At 36.9% G+C, this 26,903-nt stretch overlaps 1 protein-coding gene across 1 annotated transcript in view; it reads left to right on the top strand.

The window, feature by feature from the left end:
* Positions 1-26,903, top strand: part of FMN2 (formin 2) — a 410,616-nt gene that overhangs the window by 311,318 nt on the left and 72,395 nt on the right. Inside the window, exon 15 of the mRNA XM_066235150.1 lies at positions 8,603-8,654. Within this exon, the coding sequence (XP_066091247.1) occupies positions 8,603-8,654 (52 nt within the window). The remainder of the gene's footprint in view (positions 1-8,602; positions 8,655-26,903) is intronic.

Raw genomic sequence — 26,903 nt, forward strand, 5'->3', positions numbered from 1 at the left:
TGATTCTACATCAAGTTGAAATGTATACTTTAATGCACTTTCCTTGATCTTGCATTTACTATTTATCAAAATTGATTACAATTTGAATACATGTATCCTTTTAGCTTCAAATCATGTAAAAATCATGGATACGAGAACGTTTTCAAGTATTCTTTGCTATTCCAATTTGATTTTATGATTGTAGTATGGTTGTTAGGTTTGGGAAGAGGGTCTGTTTTTATATTTTCTTTCTTTGGTGAAAATCAGACTTCTGCCATTTGGATTAAAGTATTTTATTTTCATCTAGACTTGCTGGTATAGTGCAGCAAGAGCTTTTTTATTACACATCAAAAAGAACCATTGTGAACAAGTAAAACTCATTTTATTCCACTCACCACAATTTAGGGTTTATGCTTTATGAAAAGTTATAAATATATGCTTTCTTTACCCACATATAATACTGAACCATAATAAAATAGCAGTTGATGTATTCAGTGAAACATAACTATGTATTGTATCACTTAAAGTTTTTTATTTATTTATTTTTTATTAAATTTAATGCAGTGACATTGATAAATCAGGGTACATATGTTGAGAGAAAATATCTCTAGATTATTTTGACATTTGATTGTGCTGTATACCCCTCCCCCAAAGTTAAATTGTCTTCTGTCACCTTCTATCTGGTTTTCTTAGTGCCCCTCCCCTCCCCTAACCCCTCTCTCCTTCTTCACCCCCTCCACCCTCCCCCAACCTCCCGCCCCTGTTGCCATCACATTCTTGTTCATGTCTCTGAGTCTCATTTTTATGTCCCTTCTATGTATGGATTCATCTTAGTTTTTTTTTTTTTTTCTGATTTACTTATTTCACTCCGTATAATGTTGTCAAGGTCCATCCATGTTATTGTAAATGATCCGATGTCATCATTTCTTATGGCTGAGTAGTATTCCATAGTATATATGTACCAAAGCTTTTTAATCCACTCGTCCTCTGACGGACACTTGGGCTGTTTCCAGATCTTCGCTATTGTGAACAATGCTGCCACAAACATGTGGGTGCATTTCTCCTTTTGGAGCCGTTCTATGGTGTCCTTGGGGTATATTCCTAAAAGTGGGATAGCTGGGTCAAAAGGCAGTTCGATTTTCAGATTTTTGAGGAATCTCCATACTGTTTTCCACAGTGGCTGCACCAGTCTGCATTCCCACCAGCAGTGCAGGAGGGTTCCCTTTTCTCCACATCCTCGCCAGCACTTATTCTGTGTTGTTTTGTTGATAAGCGCCATTCTGACTGGTGTGAGGTGATATCTCATTGTGGTTTTAATTTGCATTTCTCTAATGATTAGTGATGTTGAGCATTTTTTCATAGGCCCATTGGCCATCTGTACGTCCTCCTTGGAGAAGTGTCTATTCATCTCTTTTGCCCATTTTTGGATTGGGTTGTTTGTCTTCCTGGTGTTGAGTTTTACAAGTTCTTTATAAATTTTGGTTATTAACCCCTTATCAGACGTATTGTCAAATATGTTCTCCCATTGTGTAGTTTGTCTTTTTATTCTGTTCTTGTTGTCTTTAGCTGTGCAAAAGCTTTTTAGTTTGATATAGTCCCATTTGATTATCCTGTCTTTTATTTCACTTCCCCGTGGAGATAAATCAGCAAATATATTGCTCCGAGAGATGTCGGAGAGTTTACTGCCTATGTTTTCTTCTAAGATGCTTATGGTTTCACGGCCTACATTTAAGTCTTTTATCCATTTTGAGTTTATTTTTGTGAGTGGTGTAAGCTGGTGATCTAGTTTCATTTTTTTGCAGGTAGCTGTCCAATTTTCCCAACACCATTTGTTAAAGAGGCTGTCTTTACTCCATTGTATTGTCTTACCTCCTTTGTCAAATATCAGTTGTCCATAGAACTGTGGGTTTATTTCTGGGTTCTCTGTTCTGTTCCATTGATCTATATGCCTGTTCTTATGCCAGTACCAGGCTGTTTTGAGTACAATGGCCTTGTAGTATAACTTGATATCAGGAAGTGTGATACCTCCCACTTTATTCTTCTTTTTTAAGATTGCTGAGGCTATTCGTGTCCTCTTTTGGTTCCATATAAATTTTTGGAATATGTGTTCTATATCTTTGAAGTATGTCATTGGTATTTTAATTGGTATTGCATTGAATTTATAGATTGCTTTGGGTAATATAGACATTTTAATGATGTTTATTCTTCCTAACCATGAGCACGGTATATGCTTCCACTTGTTTGTATCTTCCTTGATTTCTTTTTATCAATGCTTTATAATTTTCCGAGTACAAGTCTTTAGTCTCCTTGGTTAAGTTTACTCCTAGGTACTTTATTTTTTTGGTTGTAATTGTGAAGGGGATTGTTTCCTTAATTTCTCTTTCTGACTGTTCATTGTTGGTGTATAAAGATGCTTCTGATTTCTGAGTATTGATTTTATATCCTGCCACTTTGCTGAATTTATTTATCAGGTCCAGTAGTTTTTTGACTGAGACTTTAGGGTTTTCTATATACAATATCATATCATCTGCAAATAATGATACTTTTAATTCTTCTTTTCCAACTTGAATGCCTTTTATTTCTTCTTCTTGTCTGATTGCTGTTGCCAGGACTTCCAGGACTATGTTAAATAAGAGTGGTGAAAGGGGGCACCCCTGCCTTGTTCCTGATTTTAAGGGGATTGCTTTTAATTTTTGCCCATTGAGTATGATGTTGGCTGTGGGTTTCTCATAGATGGCTTTTATCATGTTGAGGTATGTTCCCTGTATTCCCACTTTGCTGAGAGTTTTGATCATGAATGGGTGCTGGATTTTATCAAATGCTTTTTCTGCATCTATTGAAATTATCATATGGTTTTTCTTCTTCTTTTTGTTTATGTGATGAATCACATTGATTGATTTACGAATATTGTACCAGCCTTGCCTTCCCAGAATAAATCCCACTTGATCATGGTGTATGATTTTTTCCATATATTGTTGGATCCGGTTTGCTAATATTTTGTTGAGGATTTTAGCATCTATATTCATCAGAGATATTTTTTTATTTTATATTTTATTTTATTTTTTTATTTATTCATTTTAGAGAGGAGAGGGAGGGAGAGAGAGAGAGAGAGAGAGAGAGAGAGAAGGGGGGAGGAGCTGGAAGCATCAACTCCCATATGTGCCTTGACCAGGCAAGCCCAGGGTTTCGAACTGGCGACCTCAGCATTTCCAGGTTGACGCTTTATCCACTGCGCCACCACAGGTCAGGCCATCAGAGATATTGGCCTATAATTTCCTTTCTTTGTGTTGTCTTTGCCTGGTTTTGGAATCAGAATTATGCTCGCCTCATAAAAGGAGCTTGGAAGTTTTTCTTCCTCTTGAATTTTTTGAAATAGTTTGAGAAAGATAGGAGTTAGTTCTTCTTTGAATATTTGGTAGAATTCCGTTGTGAAGCCATCGGGCCCCGGACTTTTCTTTGTTGGGAGTTTTTTGATAACTGTTTCGATCTCATGTGGTGTAATCGGTCTGTTTAGGTTTTCTGATTCTTCCAGATTGATTTTTGGAAGATTGTATGTTTCAAGGAATTTGTCCATTTCATCTAGGTTGTCTAGTTTTTTGGCATACAGTTCTTCATAGTATTTTCTTACAATATTTTGTATTTCTGTTGTGTCAGTTCTTATTTCTCCTCTCTCATTTCTAATTTTATTTATTTGAGTCCTCTCTCTCTCTTTTTCTTGGTGAGTCTACTTAAAGGTTCATCAATCTTGTTTACCTTTTCAAAGAACCAGCTCCTAGTTTCATTGATCCTCTGTATTGTATCTTTAGCCTCTATGTCATTTATTTCTGCTCTGATCTTTATTATTTCCTTCCTTCTACTACATTTGGGCTTTACTTGCTGTTCTTTTTCTAATTCTTTTAGATGCAGGGTTAAGTTGTTAATTTGAGCTTTTTCTAGCTTCTGAAAGTGTGCCTGTAGTGCTATGAACTTCCCTCTCAGCACTGCTTTCGCTGTGTCCCATAAATTTTGAGTTGTTGTATGCTCATTGTCATTCGTTTCTAGGAATTTTTTTATTTCTTCTTTGATCTCATTCTTAATCCATTCATTATTTAACACCCTGCTATTTAGTTTCCATGTGTTTGAGAATTTTTGAGCTTTTCTGCTGTGATTCATTTCTAGTTTCATGCCGTTGTGATCGGAGAAAGTGCTTGATATGATTTCAGTCTTCTTAAATTTGTTGAGAGCACTTTTGTGCCCTAACATGTGGTCTATCCTAGAGAATGTACCATGAGCACTTGAAAAGAATGTATATTCTGCTGCTTTACGTGAAGGGATCTGAAGATATCTATTAAATCGAGTTGATCTAGTGTTTCCAATAAGTCTGCTGTTTCTTTGTTAATTTTTTTTCTTGAGGATCTAGCTAGTGATGTTAGTGGGGTATTGAAATCCCCTACTATTATAGTATTGCTGTTGATCTCGCCCTTTAAATCCATCAAAGTCTGTTTTATATATTTGGGTGCTCCTATATTAGGTGCATAGATATTTATAATAGTTATATCTTCCTGTTGGATTACTCCCTTTATCATTATGTAGTGGCCTTCTTTATCTCTTACTATATCCTTTGTTTTAAAATCCAATTTGTCTGATATAAGTATTGCTACCCCAGCTTTTTTTTCATTTCCATTTGCATGAAATGTTTTTTTCCATCCTTTAACCTTCAATCTATGTGTGTCTTTTGTTTTAAGGTGTGTCTCTTGTAGACAACATATGTATGGGTCCTGTTTTCTTATCCACGCAGCTACCCTATGTCTTTTGATTGGATCATTTAATCCATTTACATTTAAGGTTATTATTGATATGTAATTGTTTATTGCCATTTTCTTCTTTAAAGGTGTATTCCTTTGTTTGCTATATTCTTTTCCAACTTTGATCTGTTTACAACAGGCCCCTTAAAATTTATTGCAGCATTGGTTTGGTTGTAATGAATTCCTTGAGTTGTTTTTTGTCTGGGAAGCTTTTTATTTCTCCTTTGATTTTAAACGATAGCCTTGCTGGATAAAGTAGTCTTGGTTGTAGGTTCTTGTTCTGCATTACTTTGAATATTTCTTGGCATTCCCTTCTGGCCTCAAGTGTTTCTGTTGAGAAGTCGGATGTCATCCTTATGGGGGCTCCTTTGTAGATGATAACTTTTTTTTCTCTTGCAGCTTTTAATATTTTCTCTTAATCGCTTAGCTTTGGTATTTTAATTATGATGTGTCTTGGTGTAGGTTTCTTTGGGTTTCTCTTTTATGGAGTTCTCTGTGCTTCTTGGACTTGTAAGAGTTTCTCTTGCATTAATTTAGGGAAGTTTTCAGTTATGATATGATTGAACAAAGTCTCTATCCCTTGTTCTTTTTCTTCTTCTTCAGGAACCCCTATGATGCGGATGTTATTTCTCTTCATGTTGTCACAGAACTCTCTAAGTGTTTCCTCTGACTTTTTGAGTCTCTTTTCTCTTTTCTTCTCTGCTTTCATGCCTTCATTCCAGTTGTCCTCCCAACTCGCTGATTCGATCCTCAGCTGAATCCATCCTGTTTTTAATTCCTTCCATTGTGGTCTTCATTTCTGATATTGTATTTGTCATCTCTGACTGATTCTTTTTTAATATTTCAATATCCTTTTTTATACTTGCTATTTCTTTATTTAGGTTTTCAAACTGCCCCTCCATTGTTGTTCTAAGATCCCTAAGCATCCTTACAATCATTATTTTGAACTCTGCATCTGGAAGTTTGATTATTTCCATATCACTCAGCTCATCTCTCAAGGGTGTCTCTTGTGGTTTCATTTGGGTTGCACTCCTTTGTCTTCTCATAATGGTGTTTTATTTGTAGAGTTGGTTGAGTCTAGGATTGGTGTTTTCTGCCTCCTGTTTTCAGTTGTGTTATTTCTAGGTCTTCTTGGGTTGGTATGGGCTATTATTTGCAATCCACTTTTGGATTTGGGCAGCTTTGAAGTCTTGATTTGTTTGTTTTCTTAACAGGTGATAGTCTTGTTTACTGATCTCAGCAGGGGGCTTCCTTGAAACTGTAACCAGGAATGCTGTGGGTGTAACCTGAGACGCTGAAGGTCTCTTCCACCAACTAATCTCACTGGGGGCAGTGTTTTTTCTCAGCTTCAGTAGGGGGAGGTGTATCTCAGATCTCCATGGAGACCTGAGTTACTGCCCCTCCTCCCCACTTCTTGTTTTCAGCTGTGTCTTGTTGCGCTGATTGGAACTGGATAGATGTCCGGAGATCTCTGATCCGGAAGCACTTCAGCTCTGTTTTGTGAAAGGTTCAGTCCCTCCCCCAGCTATGGCCGCCTCCAGCATGAATGAGTCAGCTTTTTTATTTCGTTTCTTGCATACCTTAGCCCCTCACAGTCTGTCCCTCTCCTTGTCCTTTCCACTTGGGAGATAAGCTGGTCTTTTCAACCCACCTTGCTCCCTGGTCGCCAGGTAAGTGGCTGTGAGCAGTAGTTTCTGCTCTTTTTCCTCTGTGAAATCCTCTCTGGGCTCTCAGCCTCACCCCCCCGCCCCCCGCCTTCCTGTAAGCAGAGGAGATTCAGGCACTCCTTACCAGGTTTATTGTGGCTTCCTCTTTGCTCCTTGGTTTTTGAGAGCTGTTCTTGCAGTTCAGTGTTGGTTTTTCATGCTGATTTTTCCTAAATTGATTTGTATTCCAGTTTGGTGTTGAGAGCTGGGCGTCTGTGCGTCCGCCTACTCCACTGCCATCTTCCCCTCTCACTTAAAATTTTCAAGGGCTTGAAGTCCAACATATTTTCAAAAGACACTTATTTAGTCTCTGCTAATTATTGGGAACACTATACGAAATATTTTTTCATGTTAACAGATTACTCTATTTGCCTAATATTGCATAGCCTATTTTAGTGGTGCAAGGAGGACTAGAACCCAGATCTCTGACATTTTATTCCAGTGTGTTTTGAATTTCATAAATCACTTATTTGATTCTTCTAAAATAGTCCAGAAATTTTCTTCCAATCTTAATCTCTGTATTTTACAATAAAAGAAACAAACATGAAAGACATTTGGAAGAATGTCCTTCCTAAAAATGACATGCTTTGTGGTGTTTTGTTGTTTTCCCTTAAACAAACTTCACGCAGCTCTAGAATTACTTCTGGAAGCAAATCATTTTTATGCAAGGCAGCCCATAGCAGACTATAGAAGACAAAATGTTTATGTTGTAGCCTCTTCAAAGTAAAATCATGGAACATTTATTCTATTTTTTAGTATGGCTAGTGATTGCTCAGTAAATTCATGTAAATAATTGAAAATACAAAATGGGGTAGAGGAGAAACCTTCTGCTGCCAACTCCAATGATCCCTGTTAAATCCTTCCAATCCTGACAAAGAATGACAACATGACACTCGATTATGGCTTTGCAGATACTGTACAGACCCTCAGGCAAACGCTGTCTTGAGGTTGTAAAACATTAACCAGCCCAAGCTGGAGTATTGTGTTTAATGTAGTGATAGAGACACTTAGACAATTCTCAAGTGACATGGGTTTGATTTTGTGCACGGTTCCAATTTTGTATAATTAATTTGCTCTGTTCAACTTTGTCTTCTAATTTCTCCAAATGACCCAAAGAGGCATGCTTATTAAAAGACAACTTCTGCTTTCACTAGTCTGTATATATATATTTTAACTTTTTGTTCTATAGCTCATGATTTTCAAAATGTGTCACAAACCATTAGTGAAGCATGAAGTTGATTTAGGGGCTCAAAATTAACATTTTAAAATCTAATAGAATAGACTAAAATCATTGGAAAACATTAAATGAAGTAAGAGTATTTTTAAAACTTTTATGTAAAAAATCTTTATGTGTATGTATGTGTAGAAGTAAAACATAAGTTCTTAGAATGCTTACTGATAAAAAATGTGATAGTCACTATCATACTTATTTATGTGCTAGGGTTCCTATGTTATTTTTTTTTCTATATTACTTTAAATAATTTGAAAACTGTGATGAAATCTCTTCCCAAATTTTATTTTTGGGTTTGTGTCTGGCTATTGTTTTTTATTTTTAGACAAAAATAATAGCAAATAAATGGGTACATGATCACCTTTCCACTATCAATTAATGGAAAGTATTAGTGTTTTATCTTTCACCTTTATAGAACTATCTCTACTTCTGTTTTATTTGTGGTGTGGAGAGCACTTAAGAAGAAAGTCACATATCGTTTCCATTTAGTGTTTTGACTTGGCTTTTATATCTTAGTTTAAAGTAATTATTTTCAACTATTTATTGGTAATTCACTTTTGACAAACAATAAATATGCATATGAAATTAGCTAGTGTTTTCTTTTCTCAAGTTAATGTGACGGACTGAAAGAAATTAGAAGAAGAAATTACTTAAACTCTAAAATTTTAATTGGTTTTATAATATATTTTAGTGGTGTCAATATAATAATATTAACTTAATAAAAATTTAATGTAACCTATTTAATTTTATCTATTCATAGATTGAAAATAAACTTCTGGCTGGAATACATTAAAGTTAATAATGAATTATAATATATATTCTATTATTTGGATCACATTTGCTTGAGTGAGTTTAACTATTTTTCATTTATTTTTTAACCTTTTCTTTTCTTGTATTTTCAGCTAAAATTGACCAAGAGTCAGAGGAGAACTCACTAACAGAGACTCATAAAAGGTGAGAAATTAAGTACTTTTCTTTAATATTTATTTCAGAATAGGCTCATAAAATACTCAGCATGTTTTATCTCCAGGAACCAATCAGCTCAATTTTTATTTTCAAGTATGTATAGAAAAAAAAAGAAGCTAATATGAAAATATACTCTGACTTTTATTTTTGTGAGTCTGAATGATGTAAGTAGCAAATTATTGTGAATAGTTTAGCACCTTCACTTTTGAAGAGGATTTAGGACTGTGGAAATACAAGAAAAAGGTAGATAGTGGGAATCTACTTCAAGAAAAAAGGGTGAAGAATTTGATTATAGGAACCTGTTGCATTTCCACAATCAAAAGTAGAGTTGAGGTAGGAAGGCATGGACTTCACCTATATACACCTCAGCTTCCAGAATGGAGATTTGTAATCATGGGTGAGCATAGAAAATTATCTCAGAAATATGCTTGCTTCTCTGCCTCAGTTTCTCCTCTTCTTTTTTCTCTCTGTTTTAGTTGGGGTTCACCAGAAAACAGAACCAGAAGGATGTGTGTGTGTGTGTGTGCATGCACACGTGTGCATGTGCATGCTTGTGTACACGGTAGTAGGGTAGGGAGAGAGATGTTAAGGAATAGGCTAGTGGCAGGCTGGGATTGTGGCAGTAGTTGATGTTATAATCTTGAATTGGAAAGCATTCTAGAGACAGAATTTCTTCCTACTGGAGTAATCACAGTTTTTCTTCTAATGGCCCTCAACTAATTAGGTAAGGCCCATCAACATAATGGAGGATAATCTGGTTTTCTCAGAGCCTACTGATTTACATGTTAGTCACATCTAAAAATACCTTCAAGACAATATTTAAACTGGTTTTTTACCCAAAACTGGTTAACATTGCCTTGCTAAGCTAACTCATCAATTAACCATCACATTCTCTAAAGAAATCTGATTATTCTTGAGGGAAAATTTAGAGTTAAGAAGGTATTTCCCATTATTTATAAGACCAGATCCTCTATATCCTATGAACAGATAGCACATATTTTTATATATGTGGCAGATCAAGAATACTGTGCCCCAAAGCTTTCATCCCAGCTGACTATTAGGAGTATGTCCTATAGCAGGAAGGCCAAGCCAAGAAGACAGAGGTCTACCCACCTGAGCTCTGCTTGTGGAACAGGTGCCTCAGTCTCGGAGCAGTGGGCCATGTTCCCACTTCTAGCTTTAGCTCTTGAGCAGGGGTGCAGTGAACCTGCTCAGAGGTCTGCAGCTCTGTCTGGGTTTATTCTGAACAGAGGAGAATTCCATGCCAAAAGGAATAATGTGGAGAACAAGGGTGGTCTTGGTGGAGAGGAATTAAGAGAATACTGACACTGGTTAACATTATTATACAGGTTTCATGTGCCCAATTCTACAACACATCTCTGTCCACTGTATATTCACCCTCAAGTCAAGTCTTCTCCATCACCATTTATCCCTCATATGCCCTTATCCGTCTCCTCCACCTTGGCAGTCACCACACTGCTGTGTGTGCCCATGAGTTTTTTTTTTCTTTTTGTCCTGTTTTGCTCAATCCCTCTGCAAAATAAAAGTTTAACAATATTAATAATAAAACAGAACAATTTAAAAAAAGAATACTGTCAGTTCCAGGATACAAGCAGCAACAAGCAAAATGGTTAAACAGAAGTTTAACAGAGAGAACTAGGAAAGAGCCAAGAAAGTTCGCCCTCGGGTGACAGTCCCCACTGGCAATTGGAATGCCGTGCATAAGTCAGCTAGACTGCACTCATGAGTGGTCAGACTAGTATGGAGCAGATTCATAAACATTCCCCAAGCTGCGGGCTGATCCACCAACAAATGGCATAGGCATTCCTGTCATGGTCCGCACAACTTCCATCAACAATTGGCTGAACAATAAGCTGTTGTGACCCAGGGGCATCTCCTAGGAAGCTTGCTTTTAAAATAAAAGCACACACCTTTCCAGCAGTCAGGAAGACTGTGTGTTTACCTGCGCTCTGAGAGCCACAGAGTAGGAATAGCAGCACCAACTGACTCCACAGCTTTCCCTGTGGATGTGCGGTTGAGCAGACCAGCAAGTCTGATTGCTGACGGTTTCACTCTGCCGGGCTGGCTGGCTCCTGGCAAGCATTTGAAGGAATGGTGGATTTCACCCAGACTCTAGAGCAGGCGTGGCCAATAGTTTTTGCCCTCGGGCCAAATTAGAAAGAAAACTTTTTTCACCGGCCGGAGGATATATTAAAATTAAAAAATGTTAAATACAAAATGATTTGTTTAAATAAACAAAACTTTATTATTAATTTGTTTATGAATAAATATGAGTGAAAAAATTTTAATATATAATATTATTTTAATAAAAATATTTTTAATAAATAAATAATGCCATATAAATATTCAAACTGTATCACAATCAATCGAAACAATAATTAATAGAATGAGCTTGAAGTGGTTATATCGCAAATAAAACAATTTTATTTTACAAACAGTCTGGACACGTTTTCAGTTATTAACTGCAGCTATTGTCTATGCTACAATCAAGTGTATAGCCACTTGATTCAGCACACTTGACCACAAAAATAAAGAATTATTTGATCTTGGGTGCGCACTGGCAAACTCCACCTAAAAGAATGTGGGTTTCACATTGCCGCTAAATGTCAAACAGTTCATATCAAGTACAGACGAATACAAAAGTTGTAAATCTTTATAATGGAATTTTTTTTAAAAAATAAAGAAGTATCTCAAATCCATCAACCAATTATTGGAAGTTAATTCTAGATTAGTCACGTGCGGAATTCTTTTGCACATATCATTGTCTTCTTAAATATCTCGATTTCCAATAATCAAAGAAGCTTCCGCTTCTGAGTAGCTGAGATTTTAAAGTAGCGGAGAATATTAAAAATTTAATTGCGGCATATACACTATGGAATACTACTCAGCCATAAGAAATGATGACATCGGAACATTTACAGCAAAATGGTGGGATCTTGATAACATGATACAAAGCGAAATAAGTAAATCAGAAAAAACCAGGAACTGCATTATTCCATACGTAGGTGGGACATAAAAGTGAAACTAAGAGACATTGATAAGAGTGTGGTGGTTATGGGGGGGAGGGGGGAATGGGAGATGGAAAGGGGGAGGGGAAGGGGCACAAAGAAAACAAGATAGAAGGTGACAGAGGACAATCTGACTTTGGGTGATGGGTATGCAATGTAATTGAACGACAAGATAACCTGGACTTGTTATCTTTGAATATATGTATCCTGATTTATTGATGTCACCCCATTAAAAAAATAAAATTATTAAAAAAAAAAATTTATTTGCGGGCCACATAAACTCATTACGCTGGCCGGAGGGCTGTATGTTGGCCACACCTGCTCTAGAGTCTCAGGTCTCCTTCCCAGCCATTGACAAACCACCACACCTCTACTCCCAGCAGTATATCACGAACTGCTCGCTCTACTTTTGAAAACTTCTTGGAACCAAAAAGCCTGAGCTTTTATGGAGGTCCTCTTTGCAATTGGATTGGCCAGAATTTCCTCTACCCATCCCCAACCACCTCCAAACAAGAACACATTTAGAATGAAGCACACGCACACTTTCACTCTCTATTTGATCTTCAAATATCTGAGTTGTTCAGGCAAGGCTCTGAGGGAGAGGAGAGCCAGGGATATACATTCAGGCACATATCTGCTCAGTCTTCCTTTCTGCATTTTATTTTATTTTAATTAATTAATTAACTTATTTATTTAGTGATAGAAACAGAGAAAAAGACAGAGAGAGGGACAGATAGGGACAGACACAGGAAGGGAGAGAGATGAGAAGCATCTATTCTTCGTTGCAGCACCTTAGTTGTTCATTGACTGCTTTCTCATATGTGCCTTGACTGGGAGCTAAGCTACAGCAGACTGAGTGACCCCTTGCTCAAGTCAGCGACCTTGGGTCCAAGCGAGTGAGCTTTGCTCAAACCAGATGAGCCCGCGCTCAAGCCGGCGACCTTGGGGTTTCCAACCTGGGTCCTCTGCATCCCAGTCTGATGCTCTATTTACTGTGCTACTGCCTGGTCAGGCTTCACATTCTATTTTGATTTTATTATAAATAATTATTATGTCCTATGTATCACAGGATTAAGCCAGCCGAAACCCATTTGGGAGGTAACATGGTATAGAAAAGAACTGATTCTGCTTGGTCTACATGTTTAAGTACCAACAATGCTGACCTTCCTCATTTTCCAGCCTCTCATTAGACCCTTGACACATACACAGGGCTGTTTCAGTTCTATGAATGTATTAGAAGCATCCTCATCAAGGAAATGTTCTTGTGAGGTACTGTTTTTATCCCAGTGATGCTATTACAACTCAAGACAGTTAAGGTTGTTTAAGATTCAGTGACAACCTAGTAACAAATCTGTGCACTTGAATCCTTAGACCCGGTGGAAAGTTATTTATAAGTAATTGCGATAGCAGTATTGGGTTATAAATGTCTTGGGGTTCATATGGTGACTGAGCAGTCTTTAGTCTTTTGTATTCCAAAAAGATTTTGAGACAATTTACTATTTTATTACCTCACAAGGTTACTGTGGAAGAAGGCAGGCTAGTGTGTGTGATGGGTAGGACCCTGATGATGTCGCTCCGGAAGTTTAGTAGGGTAAACCACATCAACAGAAGGAATATAACCTCATCCTTCCTTCCTTCAATCTTCTAGAGTTGTAGGAATGTCATAGGCAGTAGGCGAAGTATCCTCAAGGGTGGCTAGTTACAAAGCCTTCCTAGAAAAGCATACTCATGTGAAAATGTTTTGTAAACTACATGCTATTTCTGCATGTAATATTGTTCGAGTGGAATTTAACCAAAGCCAAGATTGCATAACAAATGAGTTGAAATGGAAAATTTATCTTTGATGCAAAATAAAGAGAAAATAAAGGAAAGAGATAAAGGAATGTTGGTTGCAATTGTTTTGTATAGTATGTAACTGTTCATTTGTCATGGGAGAGAAAATATTTAATCAATCCTGAAATGATGCATGCATACTTTATCATGTTTAGTGACTTTTAGAGTGTCAGTTTGTAAAGTGTTTATCCAAGGAATGGACTTCTGGAACATGGATAAAATGAAAAGTGAAATGTTTAGTTCATAATAGACATATTTTCCAGAATCTTTCTGAGTAACTATCCGGAGATGAATAGAAAGACTACAGGTCTGTGTTTATCTGCCTTCGGCTGGCAGACCAGGCAGGCTCCAGCCTGGTTTTAAAACTGAAGCGACACGGAATGTTTTTGCAGAACCCCCAAACAATTACATCATTCTCCTAACAATATTGATAAAGTAAAACAAAGTTGAAGTCTGTTGTTTCCAATTGGGATATTTTAGTTAACTACTTTGAATTGCTCCCTAGAAGACTTAGCATTTGAAGGCCTATAGGAGGGGAGGCTTTGTAGGGTCGATGGTGGATGCTGGCTTACACAGTTCACTTTCAGGCTACATGGTAAGTTTTAGGTTCAACACTTCTTTCTACTGAGGAATTTTCTTCTGTTGCTGTATTATTTAAATTTTTATTAAAATGTATTAGCTTTCAAAAATATGGGCCCCTTTGCAGATTTTCTAATCTTTATTCATTATAAAAACATTCTTAGGTGGTCGTCTCCCCTGAAATTTTTTACTTATTAACTTTTGTGTATTTTAAATAGAAGGACTTCAGGACCTTGTGCTTCAGAGAGTTTGGTATTTTTATTATTATTTTTTTTTAGTTTGGGTTGGTAATTATAGAGAGAAAAAAATGCATCAAAGAATATCTGCCCTTTTGCAAAGTTTTGTTTAAAAAATGGAAACCTTTTTCCTGTTGTATAGTCTTCGGTAGTCCAAAATTTTTCAGAGCCCCTCTCCTGTCTCCTTTCCTAAATAACATCAGCTCATCTGGCTCAGACCAAGGTTACACTCCTGTTCCTGCTCACAGAGGCCTCTAAGGAGAAACATTACAATAAAAATCTATTTTAATTCCTTTGATAATACTGTGGTGTGGAAATTTGGACATATACTGATTTTTGAAAGAGTAAGAATATTATTAGCATATAAAACCCTAGATTAGTATGAATAGATGCCCCTCCAAAAAGCTTCTAAAAATTTAAACCATATTATATATTATTTAACCAATTTAAAAGTTCCCAAAGGTTGGGGATTAGTATTAAACATTATAAAAATATATCTTTACTAAATAATTTATAAAGTATTTTTTTGTTTTTGTTGGTAGTATTTACATTGTTTAACAATAAAGTCATGAGTGTCTGGGGAAAAAAATTATGAATTGATCAAAATTCATGGATTTGAGGATATTGAAATCAAGTTAAAAAGAATAGTCTAAAAACTATGAGAAACGAGTCCAGGAGATTCTTGCCTTTGAGTTACTCACAGTTAAGAATTCACCAGAAAGAGCATAGAATGAACAAGGCAGTAAGAAACCAGAAAATAATTTCAATAACTAGTAGAAAAGAGGTCCTAGCAATAGGCTGTGATAAAGACATTGCTCATATTCATTTTCTTGTTTTATTCTAGAGTGTTGTAAGACAGTAGCACACTCCTCATTCTTTTTCTTATGACCTGAATCTTTGACGTCACCTTTAAAAGTCGATTTTGATTTTAAGTATTCTATGACAGTTGAAAGCATGGTTGCACATTGGTAATACAGGTACTTAGTAATCACTAAGGAACTTAAAATGTAGGCCCATTAATAATAAGAACCAGAAAATTATTGTTTCTAATATTGATTCAAACTAGGAATAAATCTGCTGGGTACCCAAAAGAAAAAGATCAAAACCCCTTTGACCCTCTAAATCCACCCTTTAAAATGGAGATGCTTTTGCTTCTCCTGAAGGTTCTCACATCCTCCAGTGATGTCTTAGGAGAAACATATTTTTTAAAATCTGGAGTAAGGACATTTTAAATCTCTGTCCTTCTGAGTATAAAATGTAGGTCTCCATTTTTTTAAAACTCATGCAACTTATCTTTCCTTTTTTCATTTAGTTGCATGCCCTTTGTTCCCAGTTAGATAAGGGAAAATTAAAAATTAAGATAATATTCAAAAACTCTCAACTTTATTTGAAATATGTGATTTATCAACTCTGTTATTTAAGTGGCTAAATTATGTTCTCAGATATAGCCTTACAGAATTTCAGTCTCATTTTAAAAGCAAACTCTATGTATTTCCATAGATATTTTATATTTTTATACTATCAAAAGTGCTTTTTATATGAGGTACCTATAGAAAATATGAGGTTCTACTTAAATGGATTATGTAAATTAAGTTCTTAATAATGTGTACGTGCATTCAGCATTGTAGTATATATGTAAACTTCAAAAATTATCTTGCATTGTGCTTTTTAATAAAAATGCACAGGTAATAAAGAGGACAAGTAGCAATGATTTAAACTGGGATTAAATTATTGGTTTGCTAAATCTACAACTGTTAAATATTGATTTCAGACAATGGCACTTTTTCATAACCTATTATATAGTTCAAGGTTAAAATGTACTAGGAGTATAAGGAAATACGTATCTAAATAACTTTTCATATTAACATGTTTTTCAAATATCAGTAACCACAAAATGGTACTATTTTGACAAAAATAAAAATACTAACTTTAAAAGAAAACTAATGTCAAAATCAAGAGCTTCATAGCTTATTTCAGGTATAATGTTTAGTATTTAATGCAGAATAAATTCAGTGTTTTAATCATAAGATTTATAAGACAGTATGTGAAGGATAGGCTATTGTCTTCCAGTACATAAATTAAGGGGGAAAGAGTAGGTTTGCAGCTAGCTAATGTAAAAAATATATAGGTATAGGTATAGAAAGATTTTTAAAATTATGAGTTCTTTTATACTTTTTATGTTTTATTTACAGTTAACATTCAATATTTTATATTAGTTTCAGGTGTGAAGCATAGTGATTAATTATATTAAAATATTCTCTTTTTTAAAAAAAAGATTTTATTTATTGGGAGAGGAGAGGGAAAAGGAGGGTGTGAAGGAGAGAGAAGCATCAACTCATAGTAATTGCTTCTCATATGTGCCGTGACCAGGCAAGCCCAGGGTTTTGAACTGGCAACCTCAGCATTTCAGGTCAATGCTTTATCTATTGTACTACTACAGGTCAGGCTCTGAGCCTATTTTCAATTATTCTTCAACTCTACCACATCTCCAAAAGCTTCTTTCATTACCATTTTCCACATGGTTAAATATATCTAATAATCTGTGACATTTATTATTTTTTTCCTCTCTGAATTCTCCATTTTCTTGATGATCCTGAGACTGCTGTCAGCTCTGCTCCTTTGTTGGACATCTCTTTCTTAGATTTTATGGAGGTTTTTTTTTTCCTCTTCTTTAGACTTTGTAAAAACACAAAGTTTCTCTCAGGCATGTCTCCTTTTTGGAAGAAGGAGTAGCAGGGGTCTCCAAACTTTTTCCACAGGGGGCCAGTTCACTGTCCCTCAGACCATTGGAGGGCTGCCAAATACAGTGATCCTCTCACCGACCACCAATGAAAGAGGTGCCCCTTCCAGAAGTACAGTGGGGGCTGGATAAATGGCCTCAGGGGGCCGCATTGCGGCCTGCGGGCCGTAGTTTGGGGACGCCTGTATCTTCTTAGAAAGGTTGTCTGTGAGATATTTTCAAACACGCAAGTTCTCAAACTGTATTCTTCCCTCACTCCTAATTTATAGTTTGTCTAGACATAGTGTCCTAACTTGAAAATCATTTTCTCTTAAAAAATTGAAAGCAGGGGGAGATTCTGTCATAATTATGATGTTCAGCTACAAACATGTTTGTTTTAGTAGTGGGAAAACAATTTGTGCCCTTATCAAAAATAGTTTTATCTTAAATTTTACGCGGTTTAAGTAATTGGACCAAAAGCTAAATCTCAGTGGGATGTAGAGCAATAAACAAAAAAGTGGAAACTTTGAAGTTAGACTACTTTTTCTGGAAGGACAGAAAGAGAGAGACTGGATGAAATATAGAGGGAGGTATCTAGTCAATGTTTCAAATCGTATTTGATTGCTGCACCTGAAGCTATAGCTACATTAAGGGCCATAAATGGAGAAGTAATCTTCATTTTAGGATAGACAATTATTATAAATTATCATAGCCACAAAGCAGAAGAAAACTGTGATCTAATTTCTGGTGGCCATGAGGAAGTTAAAGAGAATTATGGAAGGAGTTGAACTGTGATGTCATAAACTTCAAAAAAGGTGTGGCTCAATCATAATGAAGCAGTGATTGGGAAGGGCACTTGAGTACAAGAAATAAAGGAGACTCCCTTTTTTGACTTCTTGAATTTAGGAGGGTAAGAGACAGTAAAATATGAGGAGTCACTGAAGAACATTATGGGTGATATGACATCATCTTGTTAAAGCTATGTTTTATTAAGAAAAGGGGCAACTAATCATATTGGAGCAATAGGTATGAGGCTAAAATATGTTTTCCTAAGACCCCAAACAAGCAGTAATTCAGACAGCTTAAGAATGGAGCTTGTAGAGCCAGTGGGGGCTACATATGTTCAAGGAGAAGTGAGGGAGTTGAGCTGGGAGGGGTTTGTACTTAGGAAGACAAGCATGCCTATGGGTGAGGAAGTGTAGCGAGGAAGCTCATCACAGTAGTACAAGAACTAGAGAGATTCTTTGATCAAATTACTTTACTAGTTGAATGTTAACAGGTTGTCCATGGTTCATGGGTTCCTCATGGACTGAAACTTGTAAGGCTTAAATGGCTCATAAAAGTAGGTTCTGATAGGCATTATTTGGAGAAGAACATATTTTCCTTGAATAAGGAAGAGTGGGAGAACAAATAGTTGAAAAAAATAGAGGGGTATCTTCAGGCTGAATAACACAATATGGAAGGTTATCAAAGTTACCAATGATGTCTCCTGGAGGGTAATTTTTATATGTTCAAAAACCATAAGAGATAGTCTCTATAGATATGGATTAAAAATGGAATAATATCTTTTTATTTTTCAAACTGCATTAGTGTCTTTGAAAATGTTAGGATGCCAAAGAATCTAATTAGCTTGCAAATACCTCTATGGTAGTTCTTGTTTTCCACCTTAACAATTGCATGAGGCTCTTTGCTCACTCTTATGTAAAAGTATTCCACTCATTATAGCAATGCTATGCAGTTTACAACATGCCAGGAACTTCTTACAAATTTTGTTGGGCTAGTGAAGCAGAGATTTATCCAAGCACTGAAAGTACATTTTTAAAATGCCAGATACTGTCTTTTTCCAGCCTCTGATCTCTGAATTGCCCTCACGGTGAAATTTAGGTTTCCATGGACATGGTTGTGATGAGTCACTACGACACTACTGCCGAACAGAGCTTTGTAATATTTCTAATTGCTGTTGTCACAAAAATGAAGATAGGATCCTCTCTGCTTATTGTATCTATACCTAAGAGGATTTATGGGAGGGCTTTGGGAACCCTAGCCCACTAGTTCTCACAATATTCCTATGAGAATGGGGTATGGTAATTTGTAGCATCTATTACGCAGATGAAGACATGGAAAGAATTTTACTTCTGTTAAGTTACTTCTTAGACATCAAGCCATGAGGTAGCACAGAGCCAACAATGGAATTCAGGTCATTCAAGTCATCTTAAAAGTTGAACATTATGTTTCTATTGTGCAATTTTAGGACTCAGCAATGAAACTATAAAGCCAAAATGAATGAAATACTGGTATATTGTGGGGATGTTTTCCTGCTGTTTAATCCTGCCAAATAATTTATAACTCATTTTTTATCATGTTCCTGCCACTCAATAACCATGTCAGGATAAACTAACATATGTTAAAATACTTTGTAAATTACATGGTAAAATATAAATACAAAACATTCATGCTATTTACAAGCATATATGTCCTGTTATCCCGTTTAATTAATTCAGTGAGAAATCAGACAGAGGTAACAACAGTATTTTTATGCTCACACCAGTCTATCATTTTGATTCTATGCCAGTAGTGCCTTGCAAATGAAAGTGGAACCCACTTACAACCAATAGAGGAATCGATCCTATTTCGAAAGAAATTGGTTGTTTATGTGTGTTTCATATGTCTACTGAAAATTACAAATGTAAGGGATTAAAAATGTCATCATCATCCTGAAAAACATTAGCCTGATGTAACACAGCAGACTTATGCAACATTGTCTATGAAACACCCTTCTTTAAAGAAATGGCTAGAGGCCCTGGCTAGTTGGCTCAGTGGTAGAGTGTCGGCTTGGCATGTGGAAGTCCCAGCTTCAGTTTCCAGTCAGAGCACACAGAAGTGACCATCTGCTTCTCCACCCCTCTCCCTTCTCTCTCTCTTTGCCCCCCCCACCCCCAGCTCAACTGACTCAAGTGAGTTGGCCTCTGGTGCTGAGGATGGCTCCATGGTCTCTGCCTCAGCAGCTAAAAAATGGTTCCAGTTGCAACAGAGCAGTGCCCCCAGATGGGCAGAGCATCACCCCCTAGTGGGCTTGCCAAGTGGATCCTGGTCGGGGGGCATGTGGGAGTCTGTCTCTCTGCCTTCTCTCCCCTACTCTCACTAAAAAAAAGAAAGAAAAGAAATCGCTAGAGAAAAAAATTGATAATGAAGGTTTCACCAGACCTGGGAAATATATCTTATATGTACAATTGTTTTTACAGTATTGATTTTTACAGTCTCTCCATATGTGTAAAGTTGAAACTGTGAGCATTTTAGAAATCTTAGCTTCCAAGTAAAGTGTTAAACATGATATTCCTAGAATGTGGGGATGATAAACATTTAATTAGAAGTAGGCTTGACCTTTGCAGTGAAGTGCAGTAAATACTTGAGTGCTTTATATAGGTAAAGACTGTGACAACTGGTATCAGAGCTGCAAAGTTTCTTAAAGGTACAACTCTGTCCTCAAAACACCTCCAACCTCAACTAGGCACATGAGATTATCTGGACAATTCCCCCAAATACTCTATTTCATAGTTTCTCTAGCCTCCTCAGCTTCTGCCTTCCCTTTTTGCTGCTCTGACCCAATTTTCCTGCCCAGTCTATTTCATAGAGTAAATCCACCAGACTGAACCCTTTCTTCCCTCTGTGTATGAAACCACTCCTATGAACACTTGCCTCCTTGTATATCTGCAGGAAGTGTCTCCTCCCATCAGATGTCTCCTTAAAGCTATTAATAAGCCTGTTTCATTATTATCGTAGAAAAGTTATTTAAGCAAACTCTGATTGGTATTTTCTTTTATTTGCTATCTCTTGGTTAAATTTCTCACTTTGTTCCTCCACTCTTCTCCCAACTTCTTTATGGCAATTACTTTGAAATCTCTATCAATTAGACTGGTTATCCCCATTTTATTTAGTTCTTTTTCTGAGGTTTTGTTATGTCTCTGGTTAGTACGTATTTCTTCCTCTCCTCATTTTGCCAAATTCTCTGTTTCTATGTATTAAGGAAATCAGCTATGTCTCCTAGTCTTGAAAAGTAGTTTTCTATAGCAAATGTCCTCTGAGATCTATCAGTACAGTCCCCTTTGGCCACCGGCAGAGCCAGGTGTCTCAGTGGTGCTCCCTGTTTGGGCTGTGTGTCCCCTCCCATTGTGGTGGAACTGTGACTGCAGCTGGTGTGTTGGTGGGCACGTCTGACTGTGGATACTCTGGTTGGTGGGGTTATAATTCAGCTGGCTGTGAGGTCTGGCTGGAGCAATAGGATGAGTGGAGCTCTCAGCAGGGTACACCGCAGGCACTAGCAGGCTAGACAGAGGATTCCAAAATGGAACTCCCATTGTACCTGTTGGCATGGCAAAACATGTTCACAGAAGCTGCCACCGTGTCTCAGTTCCCAGGGAGAGGTTGTCTCCTGACTCTCTGGCAGGTGCTCCATCCAGGATTAGAAGAATCTACCATGAGACTTTTAAGTACAGGTTTTCCCTTCCCTGCACTTCTGTCATTTTCATGGATGTGTTTCCCTTTGGTTTTCAAAGCCTGGTGTTTGGGGGCTTATCCTAACTTTGCAAGTGCTAAGGTTTGGGTCCCTGATGGGGAGGTTGAATTCCTCACTTTTCAAGAAAATTTTGTACCTTTGAGGTCACTCCTGACCGTAAAATGCTGGGTGTGATTTTTTCCTTGGCAGAACTCTGTCTCTGCCTCTCATACCCATTTTGTTACTGTTCCATTATAAAGGCTCTGTTCATCAGTTTCAAGTTCCCTCCTGAGGGAATTACTCCATATTTAATTGTAGATTTGTTGTGTCTATGGGAAGTGGTGAGCTCAGGATCGTCCTACATCACCATCTTGGATTCCTTTGAGTGTTCCTCATTTTTAAATCGTATATTATAGCTATAACTTTGCCTTTAAAGTCTCCTTTAACTAAATCTCACTGGTTTTGACATGTAAAATATATTTTATTGCTGTTCATTTATAACATTTTTGTTATTCTCTCTCAAATAATACATTATTTATGTGTATATTCATTGTATTTGTTTCAAATTTATGGGTTTCAATCATTATTTTGTTTGCAATTATTTGCTTGTTATGTTTACCATCATTTTCCCATTGATTTCCAATTGCAGTCATTGCATTGCAGTCAAAATCTAGGTTGTATGCTATGGATTCTTTTAAGTTCATTGAGACTCCCTTTGTGACCTGATATAAAGTCTGTTTTAATAAATATTCACATTTTCTTGAAAAGAATTTTGTTGTTTGTGAATCTGTGACTTATCGATTCTCAGAAGCACGTTTTCTCACCCATTGTCTCCGATACTGGTATCCATATTAAAATTGACTGACAGCATCTGAACAGTGGGTCTGAGCCTGATTCAAAGTCAGCTTCTTTCAGAGGGGATTTGAATTTGTTTCTGCCGGTCAGGTGAGGGCACTGTCAGCTTTCAACCACTTTGAATTTAGTACTCAGCTTTAGTTTGTTTTTAATGAGATCTGGTAGTGTGAATTTACATAGAAAACCTGCGTGATTTTTGTGTGGCTTCAGAGTTTCAAAAGAGCTTTTTGGTTTCATCATTAGCTCTTCAATATCTCAATTTATGGAATGGCCTGGGGACAGGGACTCTTCTATTAAGGTTTCTCATGGTAGGCTTTTTTCTTTATCGATGCTATATAAAAGTGTTTCTTTAAAAAACCCATGAAATTGTAAACTAGTGAAATACAGCATATTTATAAAATATAATTTATTAATATATTTGTTGCATCTACACCATTACTGATTTTTGGAAGGCTGCATTGTAATTTCTTTAAATTGTACATTTTTTTCAGTTTTATCTTTTAATTCTGTAATGTTTTTGAACTGTTTATTTCAAAACTACTTGATTTTTATCATCTTAGCGCAATGTTCTTTTTCATTCTTAGGTAGTATCCCTCTTTTCTGCTACTGATGTTCCTTACCTTATATTCTGTATTGCTTAATATTATATCTTCACCAGCTTTCTTTAATATTTTTGTGGTATATATATTTTTATCTTTATTTTTATTTTTCTGAGGTATTTTGGTTCAGACATCTTTTCTCAACAGCATGTCTTTATTTTTATTTCCATATCAATTCTGTTTTTCTTTAATAGGTAATTTAAAATCTTTTATATTTATTATGATTCTGATATTACTTATTACTCTCAACTTTGGATATGCTTCAGTGGCTTTTTTTTTCTTTGCCTTTCTTTTCTCCTTTCCCACTAGTGTCCTACCAGATGGAAAGGGTTTCTTTATTCTTTCTTTTAATCATTTGTTAGATTATGATTTGTAAGTTTTATGTCTAATATCCTGGTGGTTACACTTAAAATATAAGATTCCTAACAAAGACTGAAGTTACTAATTCTTTTATCTATACCTCAAAACAATACAAGAAATAGCTTGAGATAATAATTGTCTTGTTATTACCTCAAGTTTTATTCATTTTTAACCACAAAATTTAATGATTATTTAAGAATTAATAATTTATTAAACAAATGACTATATTTAATGAATTTACCTTCTTACCACAGTTTCTAGACCCCTGTTCAGTGTTAACTTTTCTTCTTTGTGAAGACCATTCTTTATTTTATTTATTTATTTATTTATTTTGTATTTCTCTGAAGTTGGAAACAGGGAGGCAGTCAGACAGACTCCTGCATGCGCCCGACCGGGATCCACCCAGCACTCCCACCAGGGGGTGATGCTCTGCCCATCTTGGGGCGTGGCTCTGTTGCAATCAGAGCCATTCTAGCGCCTGAGGCAGAGGCCACAGAGCCATCCTCAGCGCCCGGGCAAATGCTGCTCCAATGGAGCCTTGGCTGCAGGAGGGGAAGAGAGAGACAGAGAGGAAGGAGAGGGGAGGGGTGGAGAAGCAGATGGACGCTTCTCCTGTGTGCCCTGGCCAGGAATCAAACCTGGGTCTCCTGCATGCCAGGCCAACGCTCTACCACTGAGTTAACTGGCCAGGGCCTGAAGACCATTCTTTAACTGAGGGTTTTATTAGGACTTCTTTAACAAGTTATGTACAAGTGTGCTAATAAACTTGCCAATGTAAGGGAGTTTTAAAGTTGTCCTTTATTCTCCCTTAATTGCATGAAGATCACATAAAAGAAAAATATCTCCATGAGAGTAATTTTTTACATTTTGAAGCTTGCTTTCTGGTCCAGAGCACAGTCAATGTATATGAGTGTAGCAGCTGGGTTTGAAGACAATGCTTCGGTGTTAGACACAGTGTTCTGTATCTGCTTCTTGTTTTAAAGTGACTCAGTAAAACTGCTCAAATATTCAGTATCTGTATTGGTATTTTGTCTGCTTTTATCTGTCAATTTATGAGAATGTATAATAAAAACTTAACATGGTAGTCAATTTCTCCTTATAGTTCTCTGTTTATGTTTAATACATACATATTTAGAGTTGCTCTATCTTCCTGGTAAGCTAAATCTTGTTATCAATATCTTTTTTTTGATGATGTTTTTCACCTAAATATTTATTTTGTCTAATATTAATATAAGTATGAATCAACTTTTTTTTGGTTAGATTTTTATTTGTTATGACACTTCTGCAATTTTACTTTCAACCTTTCTGTGTTCTTATGGGCAAAGAAATCAAGTTATGAGGCATTTCTACTGCCCTAGCACAGCCAGTCCAATTGTGCACTCTACGAGAATGGTTGATTGACCAGTAGGTGGGACCATGGACACAGTAGACCCATTGCAATCTATATTCTTAAGCCTAGATTTCTTTTTCTCCTCTCTCTTGTAAACCCCCATGCTGCTGGAGGTGGCCATGATGAAGCTGTGGGTGTCAGCTCAGACCCTGTATCCCATAGTCCTCAAATATCTGCATATTTCCCTTTGTCCAGTATACAGTCAACAGTGATGGCTGCAGGCTCCTTTGGGGAAGGACTGAGGGAATCATTACTATCCATTAACCATGGTGTTTCAGGATTTTTCCTTACAGAGACCCAACCACCCCTTTGTTCAATGGGTTCTGGATCTGAAATTGGCTCAGTTCTGAGGATTAAGCAAGGAAGGAATATTAACTTTTTATTGAAGAAACTACCCTTCTCTTTCTGGTCCTCAATTCTTGCCTTTTTCTTTGGTTGTAGGTGTTAAGCAATACCCTTGTGATATTCCCCTAAGGATGTCATGGTCTCTTAACTTCTCTACACTTCCTGTGGGTCAAACCACCTTGGATGCCTTGCCTTTTCAGTTACTGTGGTATTATGGTCTCCAGACTTCTGACTCCCTTACTCCTGCCACTACATGATAGTTCACTCTTGCAGTTCCTACGGTATATAATCTCTTTTTATACCTAACCAACCTAGCACTTCTGTAGCTTGGTTATGCTGAGATGGCACCTTAATTATTATCTTAGCATCCTACAGAGAAACTGGGGTAGCTTCTGAGGGGGCCATTTGTGGCTTTCTGCAGTGTATTCCAGCCTTGGGGAAGCAATAGCTCTTACTTGAGAAGAGTGTGCTAGCTCTACAGATTCTTGAGAGTATCAGAGATCTGTAGGCATGACCATCAGATAGCTCCATTTCTTGTTTCAGGATCCTGGGTTTCCCCAGCTCTGGCTCTGATTTTAGCTTAGCAGACCTGCTTTGGCTGAGCAGTGAAATGTTTCCAGAGTTCTGCAACTCTGATTACTGGATGTTCTTTGTGTTGCTCAGCTGTTTCTATCATTTCACTGCAGGAAACAGCTGCCTCTTTCCAAACAACCAAGGAAGTCTTCTAGCAATCTTGAACAGTTTATTCTGCCCTGGGTTTCTCATTATCCCTCAACAGAGTGTCAATTTGACTTAGTAATAGCCACATTCCCTGTCTATGTGGCCTTACCCTCACTATATTTTCAGTAGTCTGAATCATCACACTTGCAAGGACATTTCCACACCAGCACATTTTCTTAGCCTCTCTCTGGTGATGCTCTTAGCAATTAATGACCTCCATTGTGCCCAGGGTCTGTGCCGCATATATCACCTAGGAGAGTGGAGTAGTAAGTAAGTCTGTCCCAGAGCTGCATCTCACTGCTTATTTTCTCAGGTTCCTTATGGCCCTACTTATGTTATTTCAGGTTCTCCAAAAGCCGGTGCTACAACTGGATTTACGGGGTAAATGGGAAGGGAACCAGATGCTAGGGCAGCTGTTAGAACTGGATGCAGGTTCAACATCCATGGAGAAGAGGGAAGGAAGAAAACCTGATTAGGAGACATTGGAGACTGCAGGGAAGTTACAAGAAAGTCTTGGCAAAGCTGATGGGAAGTCATTGAGCCAAAGTTGCCCTTTAGAGGAGTCTTGTGTCCCCTAGACTTGCACCTGCATCGTATTTCTGCTAGGCTCACTTACTAGAGGAAAAACCCTGGGACTCTGTGAAAGCGAAGTGATTGAGTCCACAGCATAGCAGCAGAGGATTTTGGCTATTTTCATTTTCTGCAGTTGGAAATCTGGGGACCATAAAGATACATACTCATGGCGGCCATAGAAATGATACATTTTCTTCTCTTATTTTTAATGCTTTCAATTAACAAGTATTAATTTATTTACTATCTTTGCCTTTTTCCACAATAGTATAACACCTTCAAATTATTTGTTTTCTCACCATCATTTCACAAGTTGTCAGTAACATTTTAAGTCTGACTTCAGGAGTTTTTGTGTGTGTGCATGTGTGTGTGTGTGAAGGATGTGACATCTGTGCTTAGGTTCCTTTGTATTTGTTTATATTTTGCATATTGATGTCCCGTTGTTCCAACATCATTTGTTGAAATAATAGTTCTGTCTTCATTGAGTTGCCTTTATTCCCTTTGTCAAAA

Source organism: Saccopteryx bilineata, chromosome 1, assembly GCF_036850765.1.
Source record: "Saccopteryx bilineata isolate mSacBil1 chromosome 1, mSacBil1_pri_phased_curated, whole genome shotgun sequence".
Classification (NCBI taxonomy): domain Eukaryota; kingdom Metazoa; phylum Chordata; class Mammalia; order Chiroptera; family Emballonuridae; genus Saccopteryx; species Saccopteryx bilineata.